Source organism: Oryctolagus cuniculus, chromosome 17 (genome assembly GCF_964237555.1).
Source record: "Oryctolagus cuniculus chromosome 17, mOryCun1.1, whole genome shotgun sequence".
Classification (NCBI taxonomy): domain Eukaryota; kingdom Metazoa; phylum Chordata; class Mammalia; order Lagomorpha; family Leporidae; genus Oryctolagus; species Oryctolagus cuniculus.
This window is the reverse complement of record NC_091448.1, coordinates 34,122,458-34,149,882: the sequence shown is the minus strand read 5'-3', so window position 1 is coordinate 34,149,882 and position 27,425 is coordinate 34,122,458. Positions and strand designations below refer to the sequence as shown.

The 27,425-nt window shown below is 43.4% G+C and overlaps 2 protein-coding genes across 16 annotated transcripts in view; both read right to left on the bottom strand.

Moving 5' to 3' along the window:
* Window positions 1-5,751, bottom strand: part of PPM1E (protein phosphatase, Mg2+/Mn2+ dependent 1E) — a 190,118-nt gene extending 184,367 nt beyond the window's left edge. The window contains exon 1 of one of the 2 annotated variants that reach the window (XM_051824783.2): window positions 4,994-5,751. In XM_051824783.2, the coding sequence (XP_051680743.2) occupies window positions 4,994-5,451 (458 nt within the window). In that variant the 5' untranslated portion in view covers window positions 5,452-5,751. The remainder of the gene's footprint in view (window positions 1-4,993) is intronic. The other variant, XM_051824782.2, reaches the window with a different exon arrangement.
* A 3,858-nt stretch (window positions 5,752-9,609) lies between these two features.
* The window catches only part of RAD51C (RAD51 paralog C), a 57,451-nt gene continuing 39,635 nt past the window's right edge, over window positions 9,610-27,425 (bottom strand). For all 14 annotated transcript variants that reach the window (XM_051824802.2, XM_008271207.4, XM_051824793.2 and 11 more), the window contains one exon: window positions 9,610-27,313. In XM_051824802.2, the coding sequence (XP_051680762.1) occupies window positions 27,212-27,313 (102 nt within the window). In that variant the 3' untranslated portion in view covers window positions 9,610-27,211. The remainder of the gene's footprint in view (window positions 27,314-27,425) is intronic.

Genomic DNA, 27,425 nt, shown 5'->3' with positions numbered 1-27,425 from the left:
ATCTCCCCCATGAGTGGCAAAGGACCTAAGTACTGACCTAGTCCCTCCTAGGGTAAGCATCATCAGGAATGATCATCAGGATCAGAAGCAGAGGAACCAGGACTCAAACTAGGCACTGTGACATGGGATGTGGATGTCCCAAAAAGTAAACTACGTGCAGCAGCAAACACCTGCCCCTGTAAATTTTTTATTTGCAAGTTATTTCAAAGTTATCAACATCTATTTTTAAAAAGCCCTCATCATTTCAGAAATCCTAAGTTTCTGTCACTAGAAAATATTTTAATCTCTTGGGAATATTTAAATTTAAGGAAAGGAGCAAAACATAGGGCATTCCAAAAAATCGATTTATTTATTTGAAAATCAAAGTTATAGAGAGGGAGGGAGAGAAAGTGGGAGTGGGAGGAAGGGAGGAAGGGAGGGAGGGAGGGAGGGATCTTCCATCAGCTGGTTCACTCCCCAACTGGTTGCAATGGCTAGGGCTAGGCCAGGCTGAAGCCAGGGGCTTCTTCCAGGTCTCCCAGTTGGGTGGCAAGGGCCCAAATATTTGGGCCATCTTATCCACTGCTTTCCCAGGTCATTAGCAGGGAGCTGGATCAGAAGTAGAGCAGCCAAGACAAGAACCAGCGCCCAAAGAAGATGCTGGCGCTGCAGGCAGTGGCTTTACCAGCTACACCATAAAGCCAGCCCCAACATACATTATTTTTATAGTAGTAATTGAAGGTTCCAAATTTTTTTATTGACAGGTAATAAGCTAATTCAGCAAAAATGGTTCTAAAAGTATTATATGAATTTATTATTGATTATTGAGGCTTAATAGGTTGAAACAAAATTGTTTATTCAATGGTTCTTTTAAAAAAGATTTCTATATTAATTAGAATGACAGATGAAAGAAAGAGAGAGAGAGATTGAGATTTTCCATCACTGGTTCATTCCCTACATGCCTGCAACAGCCAGGGTTGGGCCAGGATGAAGCCGGGGATTCCATCTGTGTCTCCTACACGGGTGGCAGGAACTCAAGTACTTGAGCCATCATCCCAAGCATATTAGTAGGCAACTAGCATTGGAGCAAAGTAGCTGAGATATGAACCAACACTCTGATATGGGTGCAGGAATCCTAAGCAGGGCTTAACCCGCTACATCACAACACCTGTCCCAAAAGATCTTTTTAAAAAAAAGTATTTGTGGGAGCTGGGGTGTGACACAATAGGTTAAGCTGTGGCCTGCAGTGCTGGCATCCTATGTGGGCATTGGTTCGTGTCCCTGCTGCTCCACTTCCAGTGCAGCTCCCTGCTAATGTGCCCGCAAAAGCAGCGGAAGATGGCCCAAGTCCCTGGGCCCCTGCATCCATATAGGAGAGCCAGAAGTTCCTGGCATTGGCCTGGCACAGCTCTGGTTGTTTCAGACATTTGGGCAGTGAACGAGTGGATGGAAGATAGATAGATAGATAGATGCCTTTCAAATAAATAAATCAATCTTAAAAAAAAAAAAAAGTACTCACTGGCCTTGTGGTGTAGTGGATAACACAAGAGCCTGCTATACCAGTATCCCATTTGGGTCCCAGTTCGTGTCCTGGCTGGTCCACTTCCAGTCCAGCTCTCTGCTAGTGGCCTGGGAAAAGCAATGGAAGATGGCCCAAGTGTTCAGGCCCCTGCCACCAACAGGGGAGACCTGGATGGAGCTACTGGCCCAGCACTGGCCATTGAAGTCATCTGGGTAGTAAAGCAGTGGAAGGAAGATCAATCTATCTTGGTCTCTCCCTCTAAGTAACTCTTTCAAAATAAATAAATCTTTAAAACTAAAAAAAATAAAAGTATTTGTAGTCCACAACAGAAGTTTTTCTTGGAGCCAGTGCTGTGGCGTAGCGGGTAAAGCCTCTACCTGCAGTGTTGGCATGCCATACGGGCAATGATTTGAGTCTCAGCTGCTCCACTTCCAATCCAGCTCTCTGTATGGCCTGGGAAAGCAGTGGAAGATGACTCAAGTGCTTGGGCCCTGCACCCATGTGGGAAACCCACAAGAAGCTCCTGGCTTCAGATTGGCACAGCTCTGGCCGTTGCGGCCATCTGGGGAGTGAACCAGCGAATGGAAGAACTCTCTCTCTCTGCCTCTGCCTATCTGTAACTCTTTTAATAAAATAAATAAATCTTTAAAAAAAAAAGTATATCTTATCCAAGGAGATTTGTGAATTGTTATTTTTCTTTCAAGAAGTTATTTTATCTAGTAGAGAAACATCTAATACATTTCTCATTTTGAAGCTTAAAGGTCTATTTATCTTAAATATTGCCCTGGAAAACTTTTAAGTTGCTAATTACAACTACATTTTGTTCATTTAATCCTTGATCCTTTACTTATCTAATTAACTGCTTCTTTTAAGTTAATCCTGAACTTTTAAGTTTACCAAAATAAAAATGATGTGTCTGTTCCAATTCTAAAACCTGAGAAGTAAAATATTGAAGAAAATGTCACTATAACACATTTGTAAAAGTAAAATTGTAACCAGTGTAGACATAAAACACTATTAAGAATCAACTTCATTTTTTTTCCTGAGACCTTCCATCTGTGTAGTATCCACATATTGTATACAAAATGGAATGGAAGTAGAACAGGGATTCAACCAGTCACCCTGAAATGGGATAGGAAGGCATCCCAAGCAGTATCTAACTCAATGTGTCAAATGCCCACCCCAAGCATAACAGTTCTTAGAGACTGTTAAGAAATCTCAAAATAAATGGAGTGGATATTTTAATTTAGAAAAAAATAAAAAAGGAACTTCACTTCACTTTCCCCAAACAAGCAATTCCAACATATTTGTAATCAGAATTATTTCAAAGTATTTCCTAGGAAATTTGAGAAACCAATATTTCAAATATGTAGGGAGAGTTTTGAGGTTTGGAGATTATATTGGAAAACACTGGAATTATTTGTACATAAGTTGTCATTCCTGAATCTGGGTTCATAGTTTTTTCACATATAAAATGAAGTGCTTAGACAGAAAAATCTATCCCTACAATCTTTCAGCATTGATTCTTTAAGTAATGTTTTTCTTTTATAAATAAAATAAAAACACAGCAGTATATTTTTTGAAACTTTTGAAACCTGTAAAGACTTTAAAGATATTCTACATAAATAAGCCAGCCATTTTACATCTGAATAAAAATACATTAATAGCTTCTAAACAAAATACAGTTTAAATGATAAAGTCTGATTAAGATAAAATATTTTCCAATTATAATTTTGCTAATTTTATTTCAAAATCAAACTTCTGTTCTTAATTAGGTGGACATTTAATCAATTCAATCATTTTCCCAATTTCTATATATATTTCAATTCAATCACTTTCCCAATTTCTATATGTATTAAAATTAATTCTGCTTCTTTTCCATGTGAAAAAATACACATCTTCATACAGGTATCATTAAAAAAGAAAAACTTCTTGAATGACAAACATTCAGGGCTATACTAAACTGGCAATTATTGTTTTGGACATTCTCTAATGTTTACATCGTGTTTAATTTTGCAACTGCATTTATAAAGGTAAGAATTTATTGTCAAAATAGAATTAGGCTGATGCTGACATAAATTCCTTCATTTTACTAAACATTTTAAGCAGAGAGCTTTAAGTGTCTTCAAACAGTGTTAAAAATGACATCTTTAATGATAACTTACAAAGACTAGAAAGAAATACTCCAAAATGTTAATGCTGTTTATCTCAGGGTAGCAGTATTACCCGCCATTTTATCTTTTACATTTCCCAAAATGTAATTTTACAATTTTAGACTGCTTATAAATTGAGACATCAACCCAGTCTACTTCTACAGGTGATTTGTTACATGTTTTTTTCCCTGCTGATAAGCCGCAGCTTTAACGGGAAAACGATTTGATCGGGTGTCCATTAGGCTGGATGAAGACAAAATAGGCCTTTCTTTTATTTAGGCTTTTGAGAAAATGCAAGAAGTGTGAACTTAATTCCGGTGAATCTTGCAGTAGTAAACTTTCTGGATGGTCAGAGTAACACCTTTCATTAAACTATCAGCTGAGTGGCAAAAGACTCCCAGGTCTGCCAATGTTTTCAAAGCTTCGTTAGTATTTTCCTCTATCGATAGTTGTTTCAGAACAATTCCATTTGGAAAGAAACACCAATTGTAAACTGCATCTATTTCAAGTCTATAAAAACCAGAACTGGGATGAAAGGCAAAGCTTTGACCTTTCTATTTTAGACTTTCATCTGTGTGGCTAAGCCATCTGCTACGCCCCCCCCCCCTTCTACTTAATGGACTGAAAATACTGTACCTAATTGCAATTTTATCAAAGCAGCCTGACTTTTCCACTTTAATGAATTATGGCTCTCACCTGAAGGCTCACTTGTAAAATTCTGCTTACTCCTCTCAATCAATCCTTTCCCACCTCCGTCAGTAACGGCTTGTTAAATGTCTTTAAAAGACCGGGTTCCCGAAGAGCGCCTCACTTCCAACACGGAGCGCCTAACGGAACACCGACTCGGGCGTCCCCTCTCCAGGACGCCGGGCCGGGGTTTCTGTGCCCGCCGCGGCCGTTACGCAGGAGGCACCTCTCCACCAGACAACAGGGAGCCCAGTCCGCGAACGCACAGCCTGGGCTGGGAGGCAACCTGCCGGAGCAGAGGCGAGCTGGCCAGAAGAAAAAACTCGGGGCCAGGCAGGAGGAAGGATTTTCCGAGGCAGAAGGGGAGTGTGAAGTGGAATGAGCAGTGCGCGGCCGAGGGGAAGGGGCAAGAAGGGCCCGAGCCAGCCGGAGAGCGGCTCCGAGGCGGCAGTCGGCGCGGGGGCCGCGGCGGGCGTGGGCAGCCCGCAGCCCACCGGCCGAGCCCGAGCAGCCGGGCTGCGTTCAGCGGCGGGGTGCGGGGGTGAGGAGTAGATGAGAGAGGAGTGGGGGGTGTGGGGACAGGGAGAGCCTCTTCGGAGGCCGGCGCGTCGAGGACAGCGGGCCCACCCCCAGCCGAGCCCCGCTACTTAACTATTTGTAGAGCTGCTGCAGGCACAGGTCCAGGCTCTCGCCCTCCACCTCCTCGCGGGTGATGCGCTCAGACAGCTGCCGCGGCAGCGGGGGCAGCGGCGGCAGCTGGGGCTGCGGCGGCGGCCGCACGGCCGAGTGCCCCGGGGCCGCGGCTGCCGCCGCCTCCTCCTCTTCCTCGCCTTCACCCGCCGCCACCGCCTCTTCCTCCACTGCCTCCTCCTCAGGCTCTGGGTCTTGCTCCGGTTCCCCCTCCTCCGTCGCGGCTACCGCGGCCGCCTCTTCCCCCGGTTCCTCGACCAAAGCTTCGGCCGCCTCAGCGGCTACCAGTTCAGGCTCCGGCTCCGACTCGGGTTCAGGTTCCGGCTCCGGCTCGCCGCCGCCGCACGGTCCGCGAAACTCGCCCAGGAATAGCTCCAGAAAACGCCGGTAAGTTTTCTCCTCAGGGCTGCAGCCAGCCATCGCTGCTCATGCCCCGGGGCCGACCGGGAAGGGGGTCGGGGGAAGCCCAGAGAGGGGAGGGGGCTGCTTTTGAGGTTCGGGCTCCCGCTAGGGCGGTTAACGGCCGCACCGGCACGAGCGATCAGCACTAGGTTGCCTGGAGAGGGCTCCCGCAGGCGTGCGCGCCACCGAACGCCGACGTGCGCGGCCCAGGGGCGGGGGCGGAGCGCGCCGCCCCTCGGGTCTGGAGGGAAAGTTGGTGGCGGGCACGCGCACAGGGTCCAGCGGCGGCCCACCCTCTATCCCTACCGCGAGCTCAGCCCACGCTGCCTGGAGACTGTCGCCATAGCAACCTGTTCTAATGAAGAATTTCAGGGTCCCTCTCGTCGAGTCCGTAGTAGAGTCGAGAGGGCACCGGACTTGCCTGGCGTCCAACTCCGAATATCTTTATTGGAGGGATACTCCAGCCTCACGTGCTTAAGAAGGGACTCAGCTCCAAGTCTGTTGGTTCCCACTTCGACTGCATTTATCCATTTATTCCCTATGATCCTCTTTTACCTTGGCATACCTTGAACCAAAGATCCTACATTGTGAACAGCTTTTGTTAATGACATTCATTGAAAGAGCAGTTCCAGGGAGGAGGCCTCAAACACCCCGCAGGTGTAGGTTCTCATTCGATTTTGTGATGTAGCATATTCCTCTTTAAAAGAGGAAACTGAAAGGTGAGATAGTATTTTACTTGCGTTGAGGTCTCAAAACTTCTAGCTATGTATTGGAATTTGAACCCAACTCCTCAGCCTCAAGTCTTTTTAGACTTTTTCCTCAACTCCTGTCTCGGAAAATCTAGTCTACCGAACACCTTTGTACAGGACTTTGAAGTATACAAGGTGTTTTCACTCTTTTAATCCTTGTCATAGCCCTGGAGGTACAGGACATTGCCATTATTGATTCTATTATATGGGTTAGGAAATCCAGGCTTAAAGACCTGGTGCCTTTGCTCAAGGTCACACACAAGTGATAGGACTTAATACAAGTCTTTTCTCTGAAGTCATCCATTTTGGTGGATTTCACTCAGTTTTCTAGTACACCAAAGATACCCCTCTTTAGTTTCTACAAAATGTGTTTTATGCTTTACTACATAGTATGTATTTTTTTTCCAGTTTGTTTGCTATTCCTCTCCACTCCCCATCTCTCTCTTAGATTGAAACTGAAACGACTAAATGATTCTAATTTTCTTACCAAACTACACACAAACCTATTATTTTCATGCCTTAGGGGGATGGGAGAGAGACACTATGTTTTTATACAGCTGTACAGATGATAGCATCATTATTGCATACTGCCATGTCCATGGCAACATATAATTCAGCAAGAGCCTGGTGATTCTTTCTCTACTTTGAAAAACATGTTCTAACAAACTATTCACCCCAAATTCTCCATTTATTGTGTCTGGATTTCAGTAGGATTTAGGGTCTGAAATACCATTTCCTGTCAGTTATTACTGGCAGAAGAGGGAGTCTCCCTGCCAACTGTTTTCATATAATACTGTATTCTAAATCCCTGACCTGATACTGTTATTTTAAGATTAAGTGGGTTGAGCTCACTAATGTACATTATGGCATCATGTAAGACAGAGTCCCAATGCTCTTGCCTAGCTTGAGATTAAATAATACATGATACAAAGTATATAGTGAGTAATGCATTTTAGTTCTCTATAACTCTTCCTCAGGGGTAAATGGAAAGACCCAGGAAGTTTGTTTCCAGACATGCTAATGTTTTGTGTAAAACATCACCAGTGTAAAGCAACTTCTCTGAGATGCCAAAAAAGCCTTTAAACTCATTTGCCTTTGTTTTCAATCCACCTGATCATTTCCATTTCAGAATGACTAGAAAAGATTGACAAAACTTTTAGGTTGCAAACTTAAATGTCCACAATTTTACATTCCAATGACATGATGACATTTAGTGCAATCGAACAGAGCTGTCAACTGTAACAATTCGTATCAAGCTACACCTTCCTACTTTGTAATGTAGTTGCCTCCCTCTACATGACATTTATTTGTGACATTAATTTATGACTCAACCTTCATATCAAAGAGAAGTGATATATGTTGGGGAAACATTACTTCTAGGAGTAAAAGAAAAATCCCACACCTCTATGTAACTATAAATGAGAGGCATGTTTGCTTACATTAATATATTCCTTCATGAAATCAATATGGATCCTATTGCATCCCTTTGACAAAGCAGCTTTGCCAGAAGGTGGCTGTCAGCAGTGCTGGGATTTCAGAGCAGCTGTGTAGGATGATCTTGCCATTGTCTAAAAGTCTTTTTTATTATTATTTTACATCATTCTGCTTTCCTTTTCAGTTCCTCTCCTCTTAAAATTCCCTAATCCCTTCCCTATTTTTTTTTAAATTGAGGTAGGAAAAGCATATACCTCAAAAGTATTTAATGTTCCTGAGATTTTTTTTCTCATAAAGCTTTTACTGGTGTTGGCACTTGGTACAGCAGGTTAAGCTGCTGCTTTCAATGCCCACATTCTATACTGGAGGGCCAATTTGAGTCCTGGCTGCTCTGCTTCTTATCCACCTCCCTACTAATGCACCTGAGAAAGCAGCAGATGATGACCCAAGTATTTGGGTCCTTGTCACCTTTGTTGAAGATCCAGATCGAGTTCCAGGCTCCTGGCTTTGGCTTGGCCATTGCAGCCATTTGGTGAGTGAAATATCAGATGGAAGATTTTTCTCTCAACAGCAGAGGGAATATTCATTCTCTCATATTCTCTCTCTCACCTTGCCTTTCAAATTAGTAAATCAATCTTTATAAAAATAATTTCCCTCTATCCTTTAGCTCTTTGGAGGAAACCCAAAATGTCCTTTAATGGACATGCATAATGATATTTATAAGGTTAAGAAGGACTGCTGACTTTTTGTGATTTCTTATATGACCCAGCAATTCTCCCAAATATTTGCCCATGTGAAATAAAAACACATCCAATACACACATACATAGCACACATACATACAACACAAAGACAAAAAAAGTTTCAAGAAGTTTAATTTTTTTTTTTTTACAGGCAGAGTTAGACAGTGAGAGAGAAAGGTCTTCCTTCTGTTGGTTTACCCCCAAAATGGCTGCTATGGCCGGCACGCTGTGCTGATCCAAAGCCAGGAGCCAGGTGCTTCCTCCTGGTCTCCCATGCGGGTGCAGGGCCCAAGCACTTGGGCCATCCTCCACTGCCTTCCTGGGCCACAGCAGAGAGCTGGACTGGAAGAGGAGCAACCGGGATTAGAACCCAGAATCCGGTGCCACAGGTGGAGGATTAGCCAAGTGAGCCATGGCACCAGCCAAGAAGTTTAATTTATTTTTAAAAATAGATTCATTCGGGGCCGGCGCTGTGGTGCAGTGGGTTAATGCCCTGACCTGAAGCTTCAGCATCCCATGTGGGTGCCGGTTCTAGTCTGGCTGCTTCACTTCCGATCCAGCTCTGCTATGGCCTGGGAAAGCAGTAGAAGATGGTCCAAGTCCTTAGGCCCCTGTACCCACATGGGAGACCCAGAAGAAGCTCCTGACTTCAAGTTGGTGCAGCTCTGGCTGTTGTAGCCATCTGGGGAGTGAACCATCGAATGGAAGACCTCTCTCTCTCCTCTCTCCTCTCTCTCTCTGCCTCTCCTCTCTCTGTGTAACTCTGACTCTCAAGTAAAAAAATATTAAAAATTAAAAAAAGATTCATTCACTTGTTTGAAAGGGTAGAGTTAGAGAGATCCCCTATCCACTGGTTCACTCCCAAATGGCCACAACAGCTGCAGCTAAGCCAATCTGAAGCCAGGAGCTCAGAGCTTCCCCCAGGGTCTCCCATGTGGGTGCAGGGGTCCAAAGACCTGGACCATCCTTCACCACATTACCAGGCCCATCAGTAGGGATCTGAGTCAGAAGTGGATCAGCTGGGACTAAACTAGCGTCCACACATGAGATGCTGGCACTGCAGGCAGCAACTTTACCTGCTACACCACAGCACCAGCCCCAAGTTTAATTGTTAACAGCTCAAGCCTAGAAATAATCTATATATCCATTAATAGGTGAGCAGATAAACAAATTGTGGTGTGTTCATCCAGTGTAATACTATTCAACAATAAAAATAAATGAACTGAAATACATGTATGAATCTCAAAAACATGCTGGGAAACAATCACAAAAGAATACGAACCATACAATGCCATCTGTATACATTCTAAAACAGAGTAGACAAATCTGTAGTGAGAAAAAGCCTCCTGGTTGCCTAGGACTGAGATAGGATAGGAGATTCATGGCAAAGGAGTAAGAGGACACTTTGTGGGGTGTTAAAATGTTCCATATTGCCAGCGCCACGGCTCACTAGGCTAATCTTCCGCCTTGCAGCGCTGGCACACCGGGTTCTAGTCCCGGTCGGGGCACCGGATTCTGTCCCGGTTGCCCCTCTTCCAGGCCAGCTCTCTGCTATGGCCCAGGAGTGCTGTGGAGGATGGCCCAAGTGCTTGGGCCCTGCACCCCATGGGAGACCAGGAGAAGCTCCTGGCTCCTGGCTCCTGATCAGCGCGGTGCACCAGCTGCAGCGTGCCGGCCGCGGCGGACATTGGAGGGTGAACCAACGGCAAAGGAAGACCTTTCTCTCTCACTGTCCACTCTGCCTGTCAAAAAAAAAAAAAAAGTTCCATATCTTGATTAAAGGGTTAAATGAGTTATTAAAAAATTATAAAAGTGTAAATTTGAATAAGAATATTATACCTCAATAAAGATGGTTAAGATACTGCTTGGGACGCCCACATCCCATATCAGAGTGCCTGGGTTTAAGTCCCTGTTGTGTTTCCTATCCAGCTTCCTGCAATTATCACCCTGGGAGGTAGGAGATGATGGTTTAAGTACTTGGATCCTTGCCACCCATGTGGAAGACCCAGATGGAGTTCTAGGCTCCTGACTTCAGTCCAGCCCAGCCCCAGCTGTTGTGGTTATTGGAGAGTGAGCTAGCAGATGGAAGACCAATCTCTCCCTCTCTTCCCATTCTCTCTCTGATATTCTTCATTTCAAATAAAAAATAAACTTTTACAAATGTCTTCATTCACATTTTAAGAACTGAATGGAGGGCCGGTGCCATGGCTCACTTGGCTAATCCTCCGCCTGCGGCGTCGGCACCCCGGTTCTAGTCCTGGTTGGGGTGCCAGGTACTAGTCCCAGTTGCTCCTCTTCCAGTCCAGCTCTCTGCTGTGGCCCATGAGGGCAGCGGAGGATGGCCCAAGTGCTTGGGTCCCTGCACTCACATGGGAGACCAGGAGAAAGCACCTGGCTCCTGGCTTCGGATCAGTGCAGCGCCAGCCGTAGCGGCCATTTGGGGAGTGAACCAACGGAAGGAAGACCTTTCTCTCTGTCCCTCTCTCTTACTGTCTAACTCTGCCTTTCAGAAAAAAAAAAAAAAAAACTGAATAGAATGAAAACTAGTAAATAAATAGCTTTGAAAATATTAATTTGAAGGGCAGGCATTTTCCTGGTGATTAAGCTGCTTGTTAGGATGCAGCATCCCAGATCGCAGTACCTGGGTTCATTTCCTGATTCTGGCTCCTGATTCAAGCTTTCTACTATTGTAGACCCTAGCAGACAGCAGGGAGTTGTGCCCCTGCCGCTCATGTGGGAGTCCCAGTTGGCTGTTGCAGGTATTTGAGGTGTAAACCAGTGGATGGGAATGTCCGTCTGTCTCTCATATAATAAAATTTTTAAAACATTAATTTGATTGTATTGTCAATTTAACTAGTAGGGGGCAAGAAAATATCTGACAATGAAAAAACTGCGTTCAAATAGGAACCTTCTCTTCTTCTATAACCAATATACCCAGAACAATACTATAATTTTAAAATCATCCCCATTTGCTAACAAAAACATAATTTTTATAATAATAATTTTTATTTCGGGCCGGCGCCGCGGCTCACTAGGCTAATCCTCCGCCTAGCGGCGCCGGCACACCGGGTTCTAGTCCCGGTCGGGGAGCCGGATTCTGTCCCGGTTGCTCCTCTTCCAGGCCAGCCCTCTGCTGTGGCCAGGGAGTGCAGTGGAGGATGGCCCAGGTGCTTGGGCCCTGCACCCCATGGGAGACCAGGAGAAGTACCTGGCTCCTGCCATCGGATCAGCGCGGTGCGCCGGCCACGGTGCACCAGCCACAGCGTGCCAGCCGGGGCGGCCCTTGGAGGGTGAACCAATGGCAAACGAAGACCTTTCTCTCTGTCTCTCTCTCTCACTGTCCACTCTGCCTGTCAAAAAAAAAAAAAAAAAAAAAAAGAATTAAAAATAATTTTTATTTCATTTCTATTGCTGGTTAATATGGTCATATCGAAGCAAGAGTCCAAAGCTCTCAAAAATAAAATTCATGACAGATAGTAACAATCCCCCATGCACTTTACATCAGTATTTTTAAAAAGCAAAAAAAGTTCCCAGAACAGATTTTGATATTTTTTAAATGTTTTAACTGTCAACTATCACAATCTTTGTTTTTGAGGGACTAAAATTATTTTTGAATTTATAACATGCTCATGAAAGAAAAGAGGGCAGGGGTTGATGGTAATTTGATGATGGCACTATAATTGGCTACCGTGATATCTTCCTTCTTTAATGAATGGTTCTTCTAAAGTGAATTGACTCTATTAAAAAAATCACTTCAACATTTTGCTACTAGTTTTTACTTTAGAAAAACAAAGTGCTTTACAATGGTAAAAATTTACCTTTACTATCTAATTTTAATTACTTTTATATGTTCACTTACAATGAATACATGCAAGAATTCAAAATGACACTGAACATGTCCTATTCTAGTCAGCAGATTCCTCACTCTGGAGGGAAAAAAAAAAGCTGTCTTTAAAAATAGGGTTAGGGTTAAAAACATGAAAGTAAATATGAAAATTCTTCACAAAGGTGTTTTCTATGCTTAGATAGTACTGAATATTCTTAGTTGAACTTATGGAACTGAGCCACAGTGACATTTGTGAGTAGAAGGGAAGATGGAAACGATTCCATTAACCTGGAGTGCTGTAACATATGGTAATCATAGGTGGTAGAATGGCTGTGTCGGACATGAGTAGACAGAAGCCATGTGGCACAGACATTATCAATTACCACACACAGTAACCATGCTGACACAATGCATCTTTTCCAAAAAGGAAATGATTTGGGCATATGAAGTGGCCTGCTGCCTTATGACAGAGTCATCTATAAATGACTTAGCTGGCACCAATACAGCACATGTGGTTTCCAGTAGTTTTGCAAGGTGAGGATTAACAGTTGATGAATCTCCATATACCTAAGTAATAGTTCAATACCTTGGAGTTATTTACAAAAAGGCAACAAATCAAACTATGTATATGAAATAACCTTGGATCCTTTTCACATAATTTTTTTCAAATATCCTTTTTAAATTGTTCATAAAATTCAGGAGTTTTGTATCTCTGGAAATATATGCGAATAATACCATGATTCTTCAAGGTATAAAGCCTCTGGGCAAAAATTCAAGATTAGATCCAGGCTGCACTGGGAGATGGAATTATAATTATTTATTCTAAGTACTGGCAAAAATATTTAATTGGAAAGAAACATGAAAATTATATTTTAAGAATATTTAATATGTAAACATTCCCTTAGATGAGTGAGGAACAGACTAGAGGAGAGAGTTGGGCAATGGGAAATAATATTACAGAAAAGCATGTCAGTGGGAATAAAGATAACAGAAGAAGCTCCAAGGCCCCAGGACACAACAGTCAAATTCTAAGGTAGCACCTGAAGACAACTTGAAAAGATCTGGCAACTCACCCAGAAAGGGGCTCAGGTGACTGTGCTAGTTATCTATAGCAAAATCTATTGGCTAGAACAAACACCATTGTACTATATTTCATAGTTCTGTCCCGCTGACTATACCCAGCTAGATCCTTGCTACCTTCAGGTCTCAGGAGGCTGAAGTCAGGTAATAGTTGGGGACAGAGTATCTCGAAGACCTCTCTGTCTTTACCTCTCTCTGTAACTCTTTCAAATAAGTAAAATAAATCTTAAAAAAAATTAGTCTGATGTAACTAAGAAAAATGTGAAATCACACTATGTCATTTTGTTTTTTAAAAATATTTATTATTTGAAAAACAGAGCAACAGAGAGGGAGAGACAGAGATCTTCCATCGATTGGTTCACTCCTCAAACAGCCCGAACAGCCAGGTCTGGTTCAGGCTGAAGCCAGGAGCCAGAAACTTCATCCTGGTTTCCCACATGGGTGGCCAGTGTCCAAGTACCTAGGCCATCCTCTGCTACATTCCCATGTACATTTGCAGGGAGCTGGATCAAAAAAGTGGAGTAGCTGGCAGCAATCCAATATGGAATGCCTAAGTCACAAGCAGTGGCCTAACCTGCAGCACCAAAATGCCTGCCCTACGCTCTGTCATTTTAGAAAAACTTCCAGGGGCTTGCCCCGTGGTGCAGTAGGTTAATCCGTCTGCGGCACCAGCATCCCATATGAGCGTCGGTTCTAGTCCTGGCTGCTCCACTTCCAGTCCAGCTCTCTGCTATGGCCTGGGAAAGCAGTAGAAGATGGCCCAAGTCCTTGGGCCCCTGCACCCACGTGGGAGACCAGGAAGAAGTGCGCCTGGTTCCTGGCTTCAGATCAGCATCAGTGCAGCCCCAGCCATTGCGGCCATTTGGGGAGTGAACCAATGGAAGGAAGACCTTTCTCTCTCTCTCTCACTGTCTATAACTCTGTCAAATAAAAAAAAATCTAAAAAAAAAAAAAAAAGGAAAACTTCCCAAATTGGCAAAATAAATAAATATTGTGTTGTCAAGACTGTAGAGAAAGAGGCACTCCCAAACATCACTTGTGGAGGTGTAAACAAGTAGTCCAGAGGATAATTTGGCAACATTTATCAAAATTTTAAATGTACATGCATTCTGATCAATTACTTAGAAAAACTGAACTTAACCTAAATGTTCATCAACAAAAATTATTAAATAACAGCATATTCTCTCTGTGGAAAACACACAGCAGTTAACTGATAAAATGCTAACATGTTCTGATATAAAAACAAAACATGGTTCAAGTCCCAGCTACTCTGCTTTGAATCCAGCTCCTTGCTAATGAGCCTGGGAAAGCAGCGGATGACTGCCCAAGTACTTGGACCCCTGCCACCCATGTGGAAGACCAGAATGGCTCCTGGCTTTGCGCTGCCCCAGACCTGAATGTTGAGGATATCTGAGGAGGAAACCAGCAGATAGAAGGTCTCTTTCTCTGCCCTTCTAAATAAATAATCATTTTTAAGAAGCAACAAAGTGTGGAAGAGCATACATATTACTTTAGAGTGTTGAAGAAAAAAATACATATTTTAGATCCAGGGAGACTCACAGAAGAATATGGTAATGGTGGCTGCCTCCCAAAAAGAAACTGAGTAAGGCATGGAAGACAAAAAGATTTACTTTTAACTCAATTTAAAATATTCTGCTTTTTGAAATTAAATCTTGGACAACTATTACTTAATAAATAAATAAATAAATAAATAAATAAAAGATCAGAAAACATTTTTTTTCTCTTTTAACAACTGGTATATTTCCTATCATTAGACCGCAGGAATTATGTAACCAATTATGTTTTCCTTTTTGTCTTGTTTTATGTACTTCTTGATACAAATTATTTTGCTACTTCACGTTTGCCTTTATTTTGTAATTTTTTATTTTGAAAACATGTAAGCCATAATTTTTTTGAGTTAAGTCCCTCTCAGTGAGCTCATCTTTTATGTCCTCATAAAATAAGCTACACATAAAGTCACTATCAAAGTAATGGTGTATCTAAAAACTCACATCTTACTACACATAATGGGAGTCAAATGGATAGTTAAAACACAAAAAGGTCTATGCTAATGGTGAACTAAAACTGAAAACAGGCAAAGGAATATACTGTGGTCAAAAATACATGAAATCCTGTCAACATTTTTTAATGCCAAAATCAGTTCTGACAGAGCAAAATGTTCTGTAAATTTTAACAGTAACAGTAATTTTAGGCACTGATGTTAACTAAAAATACATATTACGAACAGCCAGCCTCTCTTCTGCAAATCAATGTTTTTTTTGAAAGAGAGCATTTCAATATTACATCTTAAACTACAATTCTTTTTGCAATGAGAACCCTAGTATTACTGATTTTGAAAATAAAAATATATAAATGTCACTCTTTTCCATACTTCCAGGATTGATCACTGAAAGTGAGTAACAGGAAGGAGGGAGGGAATGAGGAAGGAAAGTATTATATTCTTGGAATTGTGTCTAGGAATTCCATGGAATCTGTTCTCTTTGTACTAACATTAGAACTGAGGAAAAAAATTTTCTAAATAAAAAATAAAATGGGTAATAATGCCTCTACAAAAGCAGAAACTAATTAATTTAAGCAATCATCAGGGCCATCGCTGTGGCACAACGGGTTAACGCCCTGGCCTGAAGCGCCAGCATCTCATGTGGGCACCGGTTCTAGTCCCGGCTGCTCCTCTTCCGATCCAGCTTTCTGCTGTGGCCTGGGATAGCAGTAGAAGACGGCCCAAATCCTTGGGCCCCTGCACCTGCATGGGAGACCCAGAGGAAGCTCCTGGCTCCTGGCTTCAGATTGGCGCAGCTCCGCCCACTGTGGCCATCTGGATAGTGAACCATCAGATGGAGGACCACTCTCTCTCCCTCTCTGCCTCTCCTCTGTGTAATTCTGACTTTCAAATAAATAAATAAATAAATAAATCTTTTTTAAAAATGTAAGCAATCATTTTAAGTCTCATTTTTTTTTAAAGATGTACATATTTATTTGAAAGGCAGTGTTAAAGAAAGACACAAAGAGAGATCTTCCATCTACTGGTTAACTCCCTAAATAGCTACCACATTATCCTGTAATTTTATCACTAGTTGTAAACATTTTAATAAGAACATTATTAACAAGTAAAAGAAAATAGGGAAAAAAAAAGAACTAATCAATGAAATGAAGAAAAATCTATTTGGGTTAAAATTTAAGCTAGTAGAACTGTCTGAAAATATTTCAAATCAATTGCTCCAAACTTAATAAATAACATGAGTAAAGAAGGCAGATATTGGGGCCGGCACTGTGGCACAGTAGGTTAATCCTCCGCCTGCGGTGCCGGCATCCCATGTGGCTGCCGGTTCTAGTCCCAGCTGCTCCACTTCCAGTCCAGCTCTCTGCTATGGCCTGGGAAAGCAGTAGAAGATGGTCCATCTCACTGTCTGTAACTCTAACTCTCAAATAAAATAAAATCTTAAAAAAAAAAAAAAAAAAGGCAGATAATCTAGCTCTGGTTTCCTACTAATGCAGACCCTGGGAAGCAGCAGTGATGGCTCAAGGAATTGTTATTGCCACCCATGTGGGAGATATGGATTGCATTGTGGGCACATTGTGGGCTCCTGGCTTTGCCCAACCCAGTCCTGGTCACTGCGGGCAGTTGGATGGGAACCCAATGGATGGGAACAGATAATCTGTTTTTAAGCACATAAAAAGTTCAAAGTTCAGGGCCGGCGCCGCGGCTCACTAGGCTAATCCTCCGCCTAGCGGCGCCGGCACACCGGGTTCTAGTCCGGGTCGGGGCGCCGGATTCTGTCCCGGTTGCCCCTCTTCCAGGCCAGCCCTCTGCTGTGGCCAGGGAGTGCAGTGGAGGATGGCCCAGGTGCTTGGGCCCTGCACCCCATGGGAGACCAGGAAAAGCACCTGACTCCTGGCTCCTGCCATCGGATCAGTACGGTGCGCCGGCCGCGGCCGCGGCCGGCCATTGGAGGGTGAACCAACGGCAAAGGAAGACCTTTCTCTCTGTCTCTCTCTCTCACTGTCCACTCTGCCTGTCAAAAAATTAAAAAAAAAAAAAAAAAAAAAAAAAAAAAAGCTCTGGCCTGCAGCACCAGCATTCCATCTGTGTGGCAGTTCGAGTCCTGGCTGCTCCACTTCCAATCCAACTCCCTAATGCACCTGGGAAAGCAGTGGAGGATGGCCCAAGTCCTTTGGCATCTGCACCCATGTGGGAGATCTGGAGGAAGCTCCTGGCTCCTGGCTTCAGACTGGCTCAGTTCCAGCTGTTGTGGCCATTTGGGCAGTGAACCAGTAGATGGAAGACCTTTCTCTCTCTCTCTTTCAAATAAATAAAATAAATCTTTTAAAAAAGGTTTAAGAAACAACAAATGTTACATACATAAATGTATAAACCAACAGAACACTATTAAAAATAACTCATGTCTGGGGCCAGCGCTGTGGCACAGTGGATTAAAGCCCTGGCCTGAAGCACCAGCATCCCATATGGGTGCTGGTTCTAGTCCCGGCTGCTCCTCTTCCAACACATCTCTCTGCTATGGCCTGGGAAAGCAGTAGATGGCCCAAGTCCTTGGGCCCCTGCACCTGCGTGGGAGACCTGGAAGAAGCTCCTGACTCCTGGCTTCAGATCGGCAGAGCTCCGGCCATTGCGGCCATCTGGGGAGTGAACCAGTGGATGGAAGACCTTTCTCTCTTTCTCTACCTCTCTGTAACTGTCTTTCAAATAAAATAAAATAAATATTTAAAAATTAACTCATGTCTATCAACAGATGAAAGGTTAACATACAAACACGGGAATGTAAATATTATATACAAGGGTATATTATACAGCCATTAGAAGGGATGAAGTACTTATACATGCCACAATATGTATCAGCCTTAGAGACATATTAAGTGAAATAATCTAGACACACACACAAAATTATTCCATTTAAATACAATATAAAATTCATAGAAACAGAAAGTGGAATAGATTATTAGGACCTAGGGAAGAGGAGAATGGGAAGGTATTGCCTAATGAGTACAGAGTTTCTTTTTAGGGTGATGAAAAATTTTAGAAAACTAATGGATATACAACATTGTGAATGTAACTGTCACTTAATAGTACATTTGCAAAAGGTTAAAATGGCAAATTTCATATTATAGCAGCTTTACAATAAAAAGGCAAAATTAAAACCAAAAACAATGACATATTTAAAATTTTTAGAGACAGCTCTCATACATTTATTCGCTCCCAAAATGCCTGCAATGTCCAGGAACTGAAGTCAGGAACTAGGAACTCAATTCAGTTCTCTCATGGGAGTGGTAGGGACCTAACTACTGAGTCATCACCTGCCTCCCAGGGTATCAGACAGGGAAGAGCCAAGAATTGAGCCCAGGCACTCTGATGAGGGATATGAGTGCCCTAACTTGTATCTTACTTGTTATGACAAATGCTCACCTCTAAACTATGTATTTTTAAATTTACTCAGAAACACCAACTTACACTTGACCAAATATTATTTTTATCTGGCCATTTGAAAAAGAACCTGTTCTAAATCTTATTTGGATATTTATTGATTCAACAAGTAGTAAATAGTGTTAGGAGAGGGAAGGCAGCAAAGAAGGGAAGGAAGGAGGGAGGGAAGAAAACAGGCCAGCCTACCATGTCTACTATACAGAGTTGCTAAAAGGATAAAATGAAATGATGTAAAAGTGTTCAGGGCTGGCGCTGTGGCACAGTGGGTTAATGACCTGCCCTGAAGCACAAGCATCCCATATGGGCACCAGTTCAAGACCTGGCTGCTCCTCTTCCCATCCAGCTCTCTGCTGTGGCCTGGGCTAACAGTAGAAGATGGCCCAAGTCCTTGGGCCCCTGCACCCATGTGGGAGACCCGGAAGAAGACCTAGCTCCTGGCTTCGGATCAGCGCAGCTCTGGCCGTTGTGGCCAACTGGGGAGTGAACTATCAGATGGAAGACCTCTCTCTTTGCCTCTCCTCTCTCTGTGTAATTCTGACTTTCAAATAAATAAATAAATCTTCAAAAAAAAGTTCCATAAATATAGAACACTATATAAACATGCTAAAGTTTTGAGTATATACTTAAAATTAAAGCTAAAAGTCATTAATACTTTGGGGAAAAAAGACAATTCAATAAAAGGTCTTTGTAAAACCAAGAAAGAATTAGCAAAAGAGGGACTGGCGTAGGTTAATCCTCTGCCTGAGGTGCCAAGCATCCCATATGGGCACTGGTTCTAGTCCTGGATGCTCCTCTCCAGATACAGATCTCTGTTATGGCCTGGGAAAGCTGTAGCAGATACCCTGTGTGCTTGGGTCCCTGCACCCACATGGAAGACCCAGAGGAAACTCCTGCCTGATAGCTTTAGATTGGCTCAGCTCTGGCCGTTGTGGCTATTTGGGGAGTAACTCAACAGAAGGAAGACCTCTCTGTCTCTCCCTCTCACTGTTTGTAACTCTACCTCTCAAATAAATAAATTTTTTTTTTTTTTGACAGGCAGAGTTAGACAGTGAGACAGACAGACAGAAAGGTCTTCCTTTTCCATTGGTTCACCCCGCAATGGCCGCTGTGGCTGGCACACTGCACTGATCCAAAGCCAGGAGCCAGGTGCTGGTCTCCCATGCGGGTGCAGGGCCCAAGCACTTGGGCCATCCTCCACTGCACTCCTGGGCCACAGCAGAGACCTGGACTGGAAGAGGAGCAACTGGGACAGAATCTGGTGCCCCAACAGGGACTAGAATCTGGGGTGCCGGTGCTGCAGGCGGAGGATTAACCTATTGAGCTGCGACGTCAGCCTAAATAAAATCTTTAAAAAAAAAATAGCAAGGGCCAGCGCCATGGCTCACTAGGCTAATCCTCCACCTGCAGCACCAGCACCCTGGGTTCTAGTCCCGGTTGGGGTGCCGGGTATTAGTCCTGGTTGCTCCTCTTCCAGTCCAGCTCTCTGCTGTGGCCCGGGAGGGCAGTGGAGGATGGCCCAATGCTTGGGCCCTGTACTCACATGGGAAACCAGGAGGAAGCACCTGGCTCCTGGCTTCGGATCAGTGCAGCGCCGGCCGTAGCGGCCATTTGGGGAGTGAACCAACAAAAGGAAGACCTTTCTCTCTGTCTCTCTCTCACTGTCTATAACTCTCTGTCTCTCACTGTTTAACTCTGCCTGTCAAAAAAAAATTTAATTAGCCAGCGCCATGGCTCACTAGGCTAATCTTCCGCCTTGCGGCGCTGGCACACCAGGTTCTAGTCCCAGTCGAGGCGCCGGATTCTGTCCCGGTTGCCCCTCTTCCAGGCCAGCTCTCTGCTGTGGCCCGGGAGGGCAGTGGAGGATGGCCCAAGTGCTTGGGCCCTGCACCCCATGGGAGACCAGGAGAAGCACCTGGCTCCTGCCATCGGATCAGCGCGGTGCGCCGGCAGCAGCGCACCTGCCGCGGCGGCCATTGGAGGGTGATCCAACGGCAAAGGAAGACCTTTCTCTCTGTCTCTCTCTCACTGTCCACTCTGCCTGTCAAAAAATTTAAAAAAAAATTTTTTTTAATTAAAAAAATTAGCCAAAGAAATCTGCACATTTGAAAAAGTATAGAAATTTATGATCAATTAGTGATATTCGTGAGATGATCTTTAGGGTTTCTTCCAGCAATAAGGTCTACAATAATTGCATTTGAATCCTTAAGCCTTTTTTAAAATAAACAAAACCCTGAACAGTTTACCTGAGCATTTAATTCTATAATTCAAATTTTATATATTTAGTAACTTAATTGAGGGAGGCCAGTGTTCTGGTAGAGTGAGTTATGCTGCTACTTGCAATGCCACTATCCCGTATCAGACTGCCAGCTGCTTAAAAAAACAAAAGATTTATTTATTTATTTGAAAGGCAGAGCTAAAGAGAGGCAGAGAGAGACCAATCTTCCATCCACTGGTTCACTCCTCAAATGAACACAATGATGAGAGCTGAGTCAATCCGATTCGAAACCAGGAGCCAGGAGTCTCATCCAGGTCTCCCACGTGGGTGCAAGGGCCCAAGCAATTGGGTCATCCTCCACTGCTTTCCCAGGCACATTAGCAAGGAGCTGGATAAGAAGTAGAGCAGCTGGGACTCGAACGGGCACCCATATGGGATGGATGCTGGCGCTATAGGCCAGAACTTTTACCTGTTGTACCACAGTGCAGCCAGTGCTGTGGCGCAGTGGGTTAATGCCTTGGCCTGCAGTGCTGGCATCCCAGAACTTTTACCTGTTGTACCACAGTGCCAGCCCCTGCTCTACTTCTGATCCTGGGAAGGCAGCAGAAGATGGCCCAAGTACTTGGGCCCATGCCACTCAAATGGGAGACCAAGATGGAGTTCCTGTCTTTTGGCTTTGCCTTGGCCCAGCCCTGACCACTGGCAGCCATTTAAGGAGTGAACCAGCAGACTGGGGAGTCTGTCTCTCACTGTGTCATTCTGCTTTCCAAATAAATGAATAAATCAATCAATAAATCTTTAAAACAAATAAAGAACTTTTTTAGACTCAAATTCATTTCCAAAGTACACAGAGTAGAAAGAATTTCTCAAAGCAAAGCAAATTGTGAACGGTTAGTAGTATTTTTCTTCCCAGAATGAGTAATTTTTAGATTACATTAATGGCTTGTGTTTTACTGTGGCCAACTCATACTATAAAGTGAAAGTAAAATAAAAAAGACACTGCAAATAAATGGTTTTGTTTATGCCTGCAAGTTTATTTATGTATGTAAATTCATTGCCAGAAAGGATGAATTTCAGCAATGGCATGAAATACAATAAAAGGCAATATAATGTTTTGATTATATTTTTGATGAAATCTGAATGCAATCACTGATCTATCAGCAAGTAGGATTTTAAACAATTTTACATTAGGTGGCAAGCCCATACAAATTGTGGAGAGTACAAGTACTATCACATAATGAGCTAAAACCAACTAACAGATAATGCTGGGGGCAGGAGAAAGTATGTATTTATGTATATTTAATAACTGAATAAGAAATAATCATCTTTGAAAATCAAAGTTTCCAAAAAACTAAGGAACTTTTATTCATGGTTTCAAAAATGGGAATGACCATTTATGAATGCATTTTAAAAACGGTAGCACAGGGGCCAAGGCTATGCGTAGAAGGCAGTGTGGCACTGGCATCCTATATGGGTACCAGTTCGTGTCTCATTCTGTTCCTTTTCCAGTCCAGCTCTCTGCTTATAGCCTGGGAAAGCACTGGAAGATGGCCCAAGTGCTTGGGTCCCTGCACCTGTGTGGGAGACCAAGAAAAAGCTCTTGGCTCCTGGATCCAGATCAGCTCAGCTCCAGCTGTTGTAGCCGTTTGGGAAGTGAACAAGAGGATGGAACACCTTTCTCTGTGTCTCTCCCTCTTATTCTATAATTCTACCTCTCAAATAAATAAATATTTTTTAAAAATAGTAGCACAGAGGCATGCATTTGGTACAGTAGTTAAGCCACTGCTTGTGATACTTGCATTCCCTATCAGAGTATCTGGGTTCAAATCCTGGCTTCACCCCTGATTCCCAACCTTCCTGCTAATACACACCCTGGGAGGAAGCAAGTGTTGGCTCAAGTGGTTAGGTCCTTGCCACCCATGTGTGAGACACAAATTCCAGGTTCCTGGCTTTGACCAACAGCACTGGCTATTGAGGGTATCTGGGGAGCAACTGGCTAATGGGAGGTCTCTCTTATTCAAATAAACAAATGACAAAAAATTTTAATTGTTTTATATCATGCATTTGTTGTCACTCTGAGATTCTAATGTATTAATAAATTCATTTACATAAAAATTTGTTTTAAATGGTAGCATAAGTCTATCACAATGCTTTTCAATTTTTAATTTGGATATGAATCATCCAAGGATCATGCTTTTTAAAAAATATTTATATATTTATGTATTTATTTGAAAGTCAGAGTTATACAGAGAGAGGAGAGGGAGGAGAGGGAGAGGGAGGGAGGGGAGGAAGAGAGGAAGAGGGGGAGGGGGGAGGGGGAGAGAGAGAGGAAGAGGGGGAGGGGGGGAGGGGGAGAGGGGGGGAGAGAGAGAGAGAGAGAGAGAGAGAGAGAGAGAGTATGAGTATGTGTGTGTGTGTGTGTGTGTGTGTGTGTGTGTCTTCCATCCACTGGTTCACTACCCAATTGGCCGCAATGGCTGGAGCTGTGTCAATCCGAAGCCAGGAGCCAGGAGCTTCCTCTAGGTCTCCCATGCAGGTGCAGGGGCCCAAGGACTTGGGCCATCTTCTACTGCTTTCCCAGGCTATAGCAGAGAGCTGGATTGGAAGTGGAGCAGCCAAGACACAAACAGGCGCCCATATGGAATGCCAGCACTGTAGGCACCAGCTTTACACACTAAACCATAGTGCTAACCCCGATCATTATTTCTTTTCTTTTCTTTTTTATTTTATTTATTTATTTTTTTTTTTGGACAGGCAGAGTTAGACAGTGAGAGAGAGACAGAGAGAAGGGTCTTCCTTCCACTGGTTCACCCCCAAAATGGCTGCTGCGACAGGTGATCCGAAGCCAGGAGCCAGGTGCTTCTCCTGGTCTCCCATGCGGGTGCAGGGCCCAAGCACTTGGGCCATCCTCCATTGCCTTCCTGGGCCACAGCAGAGAGCTGGACTGGAAGAGGAGCAATTGGGACAGAATCCGGTACCTCAACCGGGACTAGAACCTGGGGTACCAGCACTGTAGGCGGAGGATTAGCCCAAGTGAGCCGTGGCGCCGGCCCCTCAGTAGTCATTTGAAATTAGTCTTATATAGTTAGAATGACCACATATTTGATTTTCCTGGACAACCTGGCTTATGTCCACTATACTGGTATAATTATTAACCAGTACCTGCTTTTACTCTCAAAACATCTTGGTAAACTGTGGCTATTCTATGTATAATCATTTACAGAATGCTTATACTGAAGAAATTTTTTAAGTTAATTAATTTTTTTATTTGACAGGTAGAGTTATAGACAATGAGAGACAAAGACAGAGAGAAAGGTCTTTGTTCTGTTGGTTCACTCCCCAAACGGCCGCTACAGCCGGCACTGTGCCAATCCAAAGCCAGGAGCCAGGTGCTTCTCCCTGGTCTCCCATGTGGGTGCAGAGGCCCAAGCATTTGGGCCATCCTCCACCTGCCTTCCCAGGCCACAGCAGAGAGCTGGACTGGAAGAGGTGCAACTGGGGCTAGAACCCGGTGCCCATATGGGATGCTAGAGCCGCAGGTGGAGGATTAACCAAGTGAGCCACGGCGCCAGCCCATGCTGAAAAAATTTTATAAATTTAGCGTTTACTTGGGACAGGATATACCACCTACCACTAAAATCTGAAAAATACTGTTATTACAGTATATAATAATTGGTTATTTAAATATATCTCATCACAGGGAACCAAAGTTTTGAATGGATTCAGAACATCTAAGTACCAAAACATTTTTGAATGATTTTGAAACCATTCAATAATTGAAAATTTTAATTTATTCAGGCAGGGTAAAGATTTTCTTTTTTCTTTTTCTTTTTATAAATGTGTTATTTTTAACATGCTGTTTCCTCTTTTTAAAATTTTTTTAAAGATTTATTTTATTTATTTGAAAGACAGAGTTACAGAGCGAGGCAGAGACAAAGAGAGAGGTCTTCCATCCGCTGGTTCACTCCCCAGATGGCCGCAACAGCCAGAGCTCTGCTGATCCGAAGCCAGGAGCTAGGAGCTTCTTCCGGGTCTCCCACACAGGTACAAGGGCCCAAGGACTTGGGTCATCTTCTCCTGCTTTTCCAGGCCATAGCAGAGAGCTAGATAGGGAGTGGAGCAGCTAGGACTCGAACCGGCGCCTATACGGGATGCTGGTGCTTCAGGCCAGGGCATTAACCCACTGTGCCACAGCGCCAGCCCCAAGGGTAAAGATTTTCAAAGGAAAATGTCAATATACCAAGCATTCTAAAATGGATCCCACCATGTTTCAAAAGTGTCCTAAAATGTGAACAAAAATAATTGTAAGCTTATCAATATGACTATTCTGGAAGACATATATTCCAAACCATTTCTTTTCCAGTTTTTAAAGTTTACTTTATTTATTTGAAAGGCAGTTAGAGAGATTTTCCATCTGCTGGTTTACTCCCCAAATGGCTGCAACAGACAGGGCTGGACCAGGCGAAAGCTAGGATCCAGGAGCATCTTAAAGGTTTCGTACGTGGCTACAGGGGCCCAAGCACTTGGGCCATCTTCCATTGCTTTCCCAGGCCATTAGCAGGGAGCTGGATCAGAAGTGAAGCAGCCAGAACTCAAACCATTGCCCATATGTGATGCCAGCATTGCAGGCAATGGCTTAACCTGTTATACCACAATGCCAGCCCCCAAACAATTTCTATATAATAGCTTCAATGTCCTCCCCTTAACATTACAAAATTACACCAAAAAAAAAAAACTAAACAAGGGGCCAGCACTGTGGAGTAGCAGGTTAAGCTTCCCATATGGGCGCCGGTTGGAGTCCCAGCTGCTCTACTTCAGATCCAGCTCTCTGCTATGGCCTGGGAAAGAGGTGGAAGATGACCCAATTCCTTGGATCCCGGCACCCACGTGGAGTCCTGGAAGAGACTCCTGGCTCCTGGCTTTGGATCAGTGCAGCTCTGACCGTTGCAGCTAACTGGGGAGTGAACCAGCAGATGGAAGACCTCCCTCTCTCTCTCTGTGCCTCTCCTTCTCTCTCTGTGGGTAATTCTGACTTTCAAATAAATAAATCTTTTTTAAAAATTTAAACAAATGGCTTAGATTTTAGAATTGAGGTCACCAAAATAAATTTGGTCATCTAAAATGTGTATCCTACTCATAAAACTGAACATAATGATACACAGTGCTGATTTCTTTTTATAATAATAAAAATAGGTCATTTTCAAGAATTATCAAAGGAGTCAGCACTGTGGCATAGTGGGTAAAGCTGCTGCCTGCAGTGCCAGCAACACATATGGGCGCCAATTCAGGTCCCAGCTGCTCCACTTCCGATCCAGCTCCCTGCTATGGCCTGGGAAAGCAGCGGAAGATGACCCAAGTCCTTGGGCCCCTGCACCCACGTGGAAGACCTGGAAGACGCTCCCAGCTTCAAATAAGCCTAGCTCCAGCTGTTGTGGCCATCTGAGGAGTGAAACAGCAGATGAAAGACCTCTCTCTCTTTCTGCCTTTGCCTCTCTGTAACACTGCCTTTCAAATAAATTAATAAATATTTCAAAAAAAGTTTTTCAAAAAAGAATTATCAGGGTGGACGCTGTGGCATAGCGGGTAAAGCCAGCACTGCTGGAATCCCATATGGGTGCTGGTTCTAGTCCCAGCTGCTCCACTTCCAATCCAGCTCTCTGCTATGGCCTGGGATAGCAGTAAAAGATGGCCCAAGTCCTTCGGCTCCTATACCCATGTGGGAGACCCGGAAGAAGCTCCTGGCTCCGGATCGGCACAGCTCTGGCTATTGTGGCCTGTTGGGGAATGAACCAACGAATGGAAGCCTCTCTCTCTCTCTTACTCTGCCTCTCCTTCTCTCTGTAACTTTGACTTTCAAATAAATAAATACATCTTTTAAAAAAAAAATCATGAATGCAATTCAGATTAAAAAAAGAATTATCAAAGCTACATTTAAAGAGAACACAATAAAAATATGAAAATAACATTTTCTTAGGATCTTCTAAGTTATTGGCAAGAAAGGAGAAAAAGTCTGAACAATAACCTGGCCAATAAATAAGTTTTCCACATTTATGAAATATAATACTTATATCTTCTCTATTTAATGTTACTGAAAATTAAAACAGGGAAAAGTATAACTGTAGAACTTGTAAAACTTTTTCAAAGACTGATATTTGTTAGCTATTTTTCCCATTCACTTCAAATAATTTTGTTTCATTCATGCCATAGTCTATTACTTGTACACACTGAATTTTATAGCATCAATGTATTTGCATATTTGAGATTAGTTCCTGGGTTACTGTTCTTCCCCAGGTTCTCGGGACCGCTTCCGGGAATTCAGTGAACCTTCTGTTTTCAATGAACATGCAGTAGCAACAGCGTCTCTAAATCCCTGAGACTGCAAGATGAAAATATACAAACATGATTTAGGAACTTTTTTAAAAAAAAGTGTTCATCTAAATGTTTTAAAGTAACTAATAAGAAAGATACTTCAGTCTTGAGACATAATT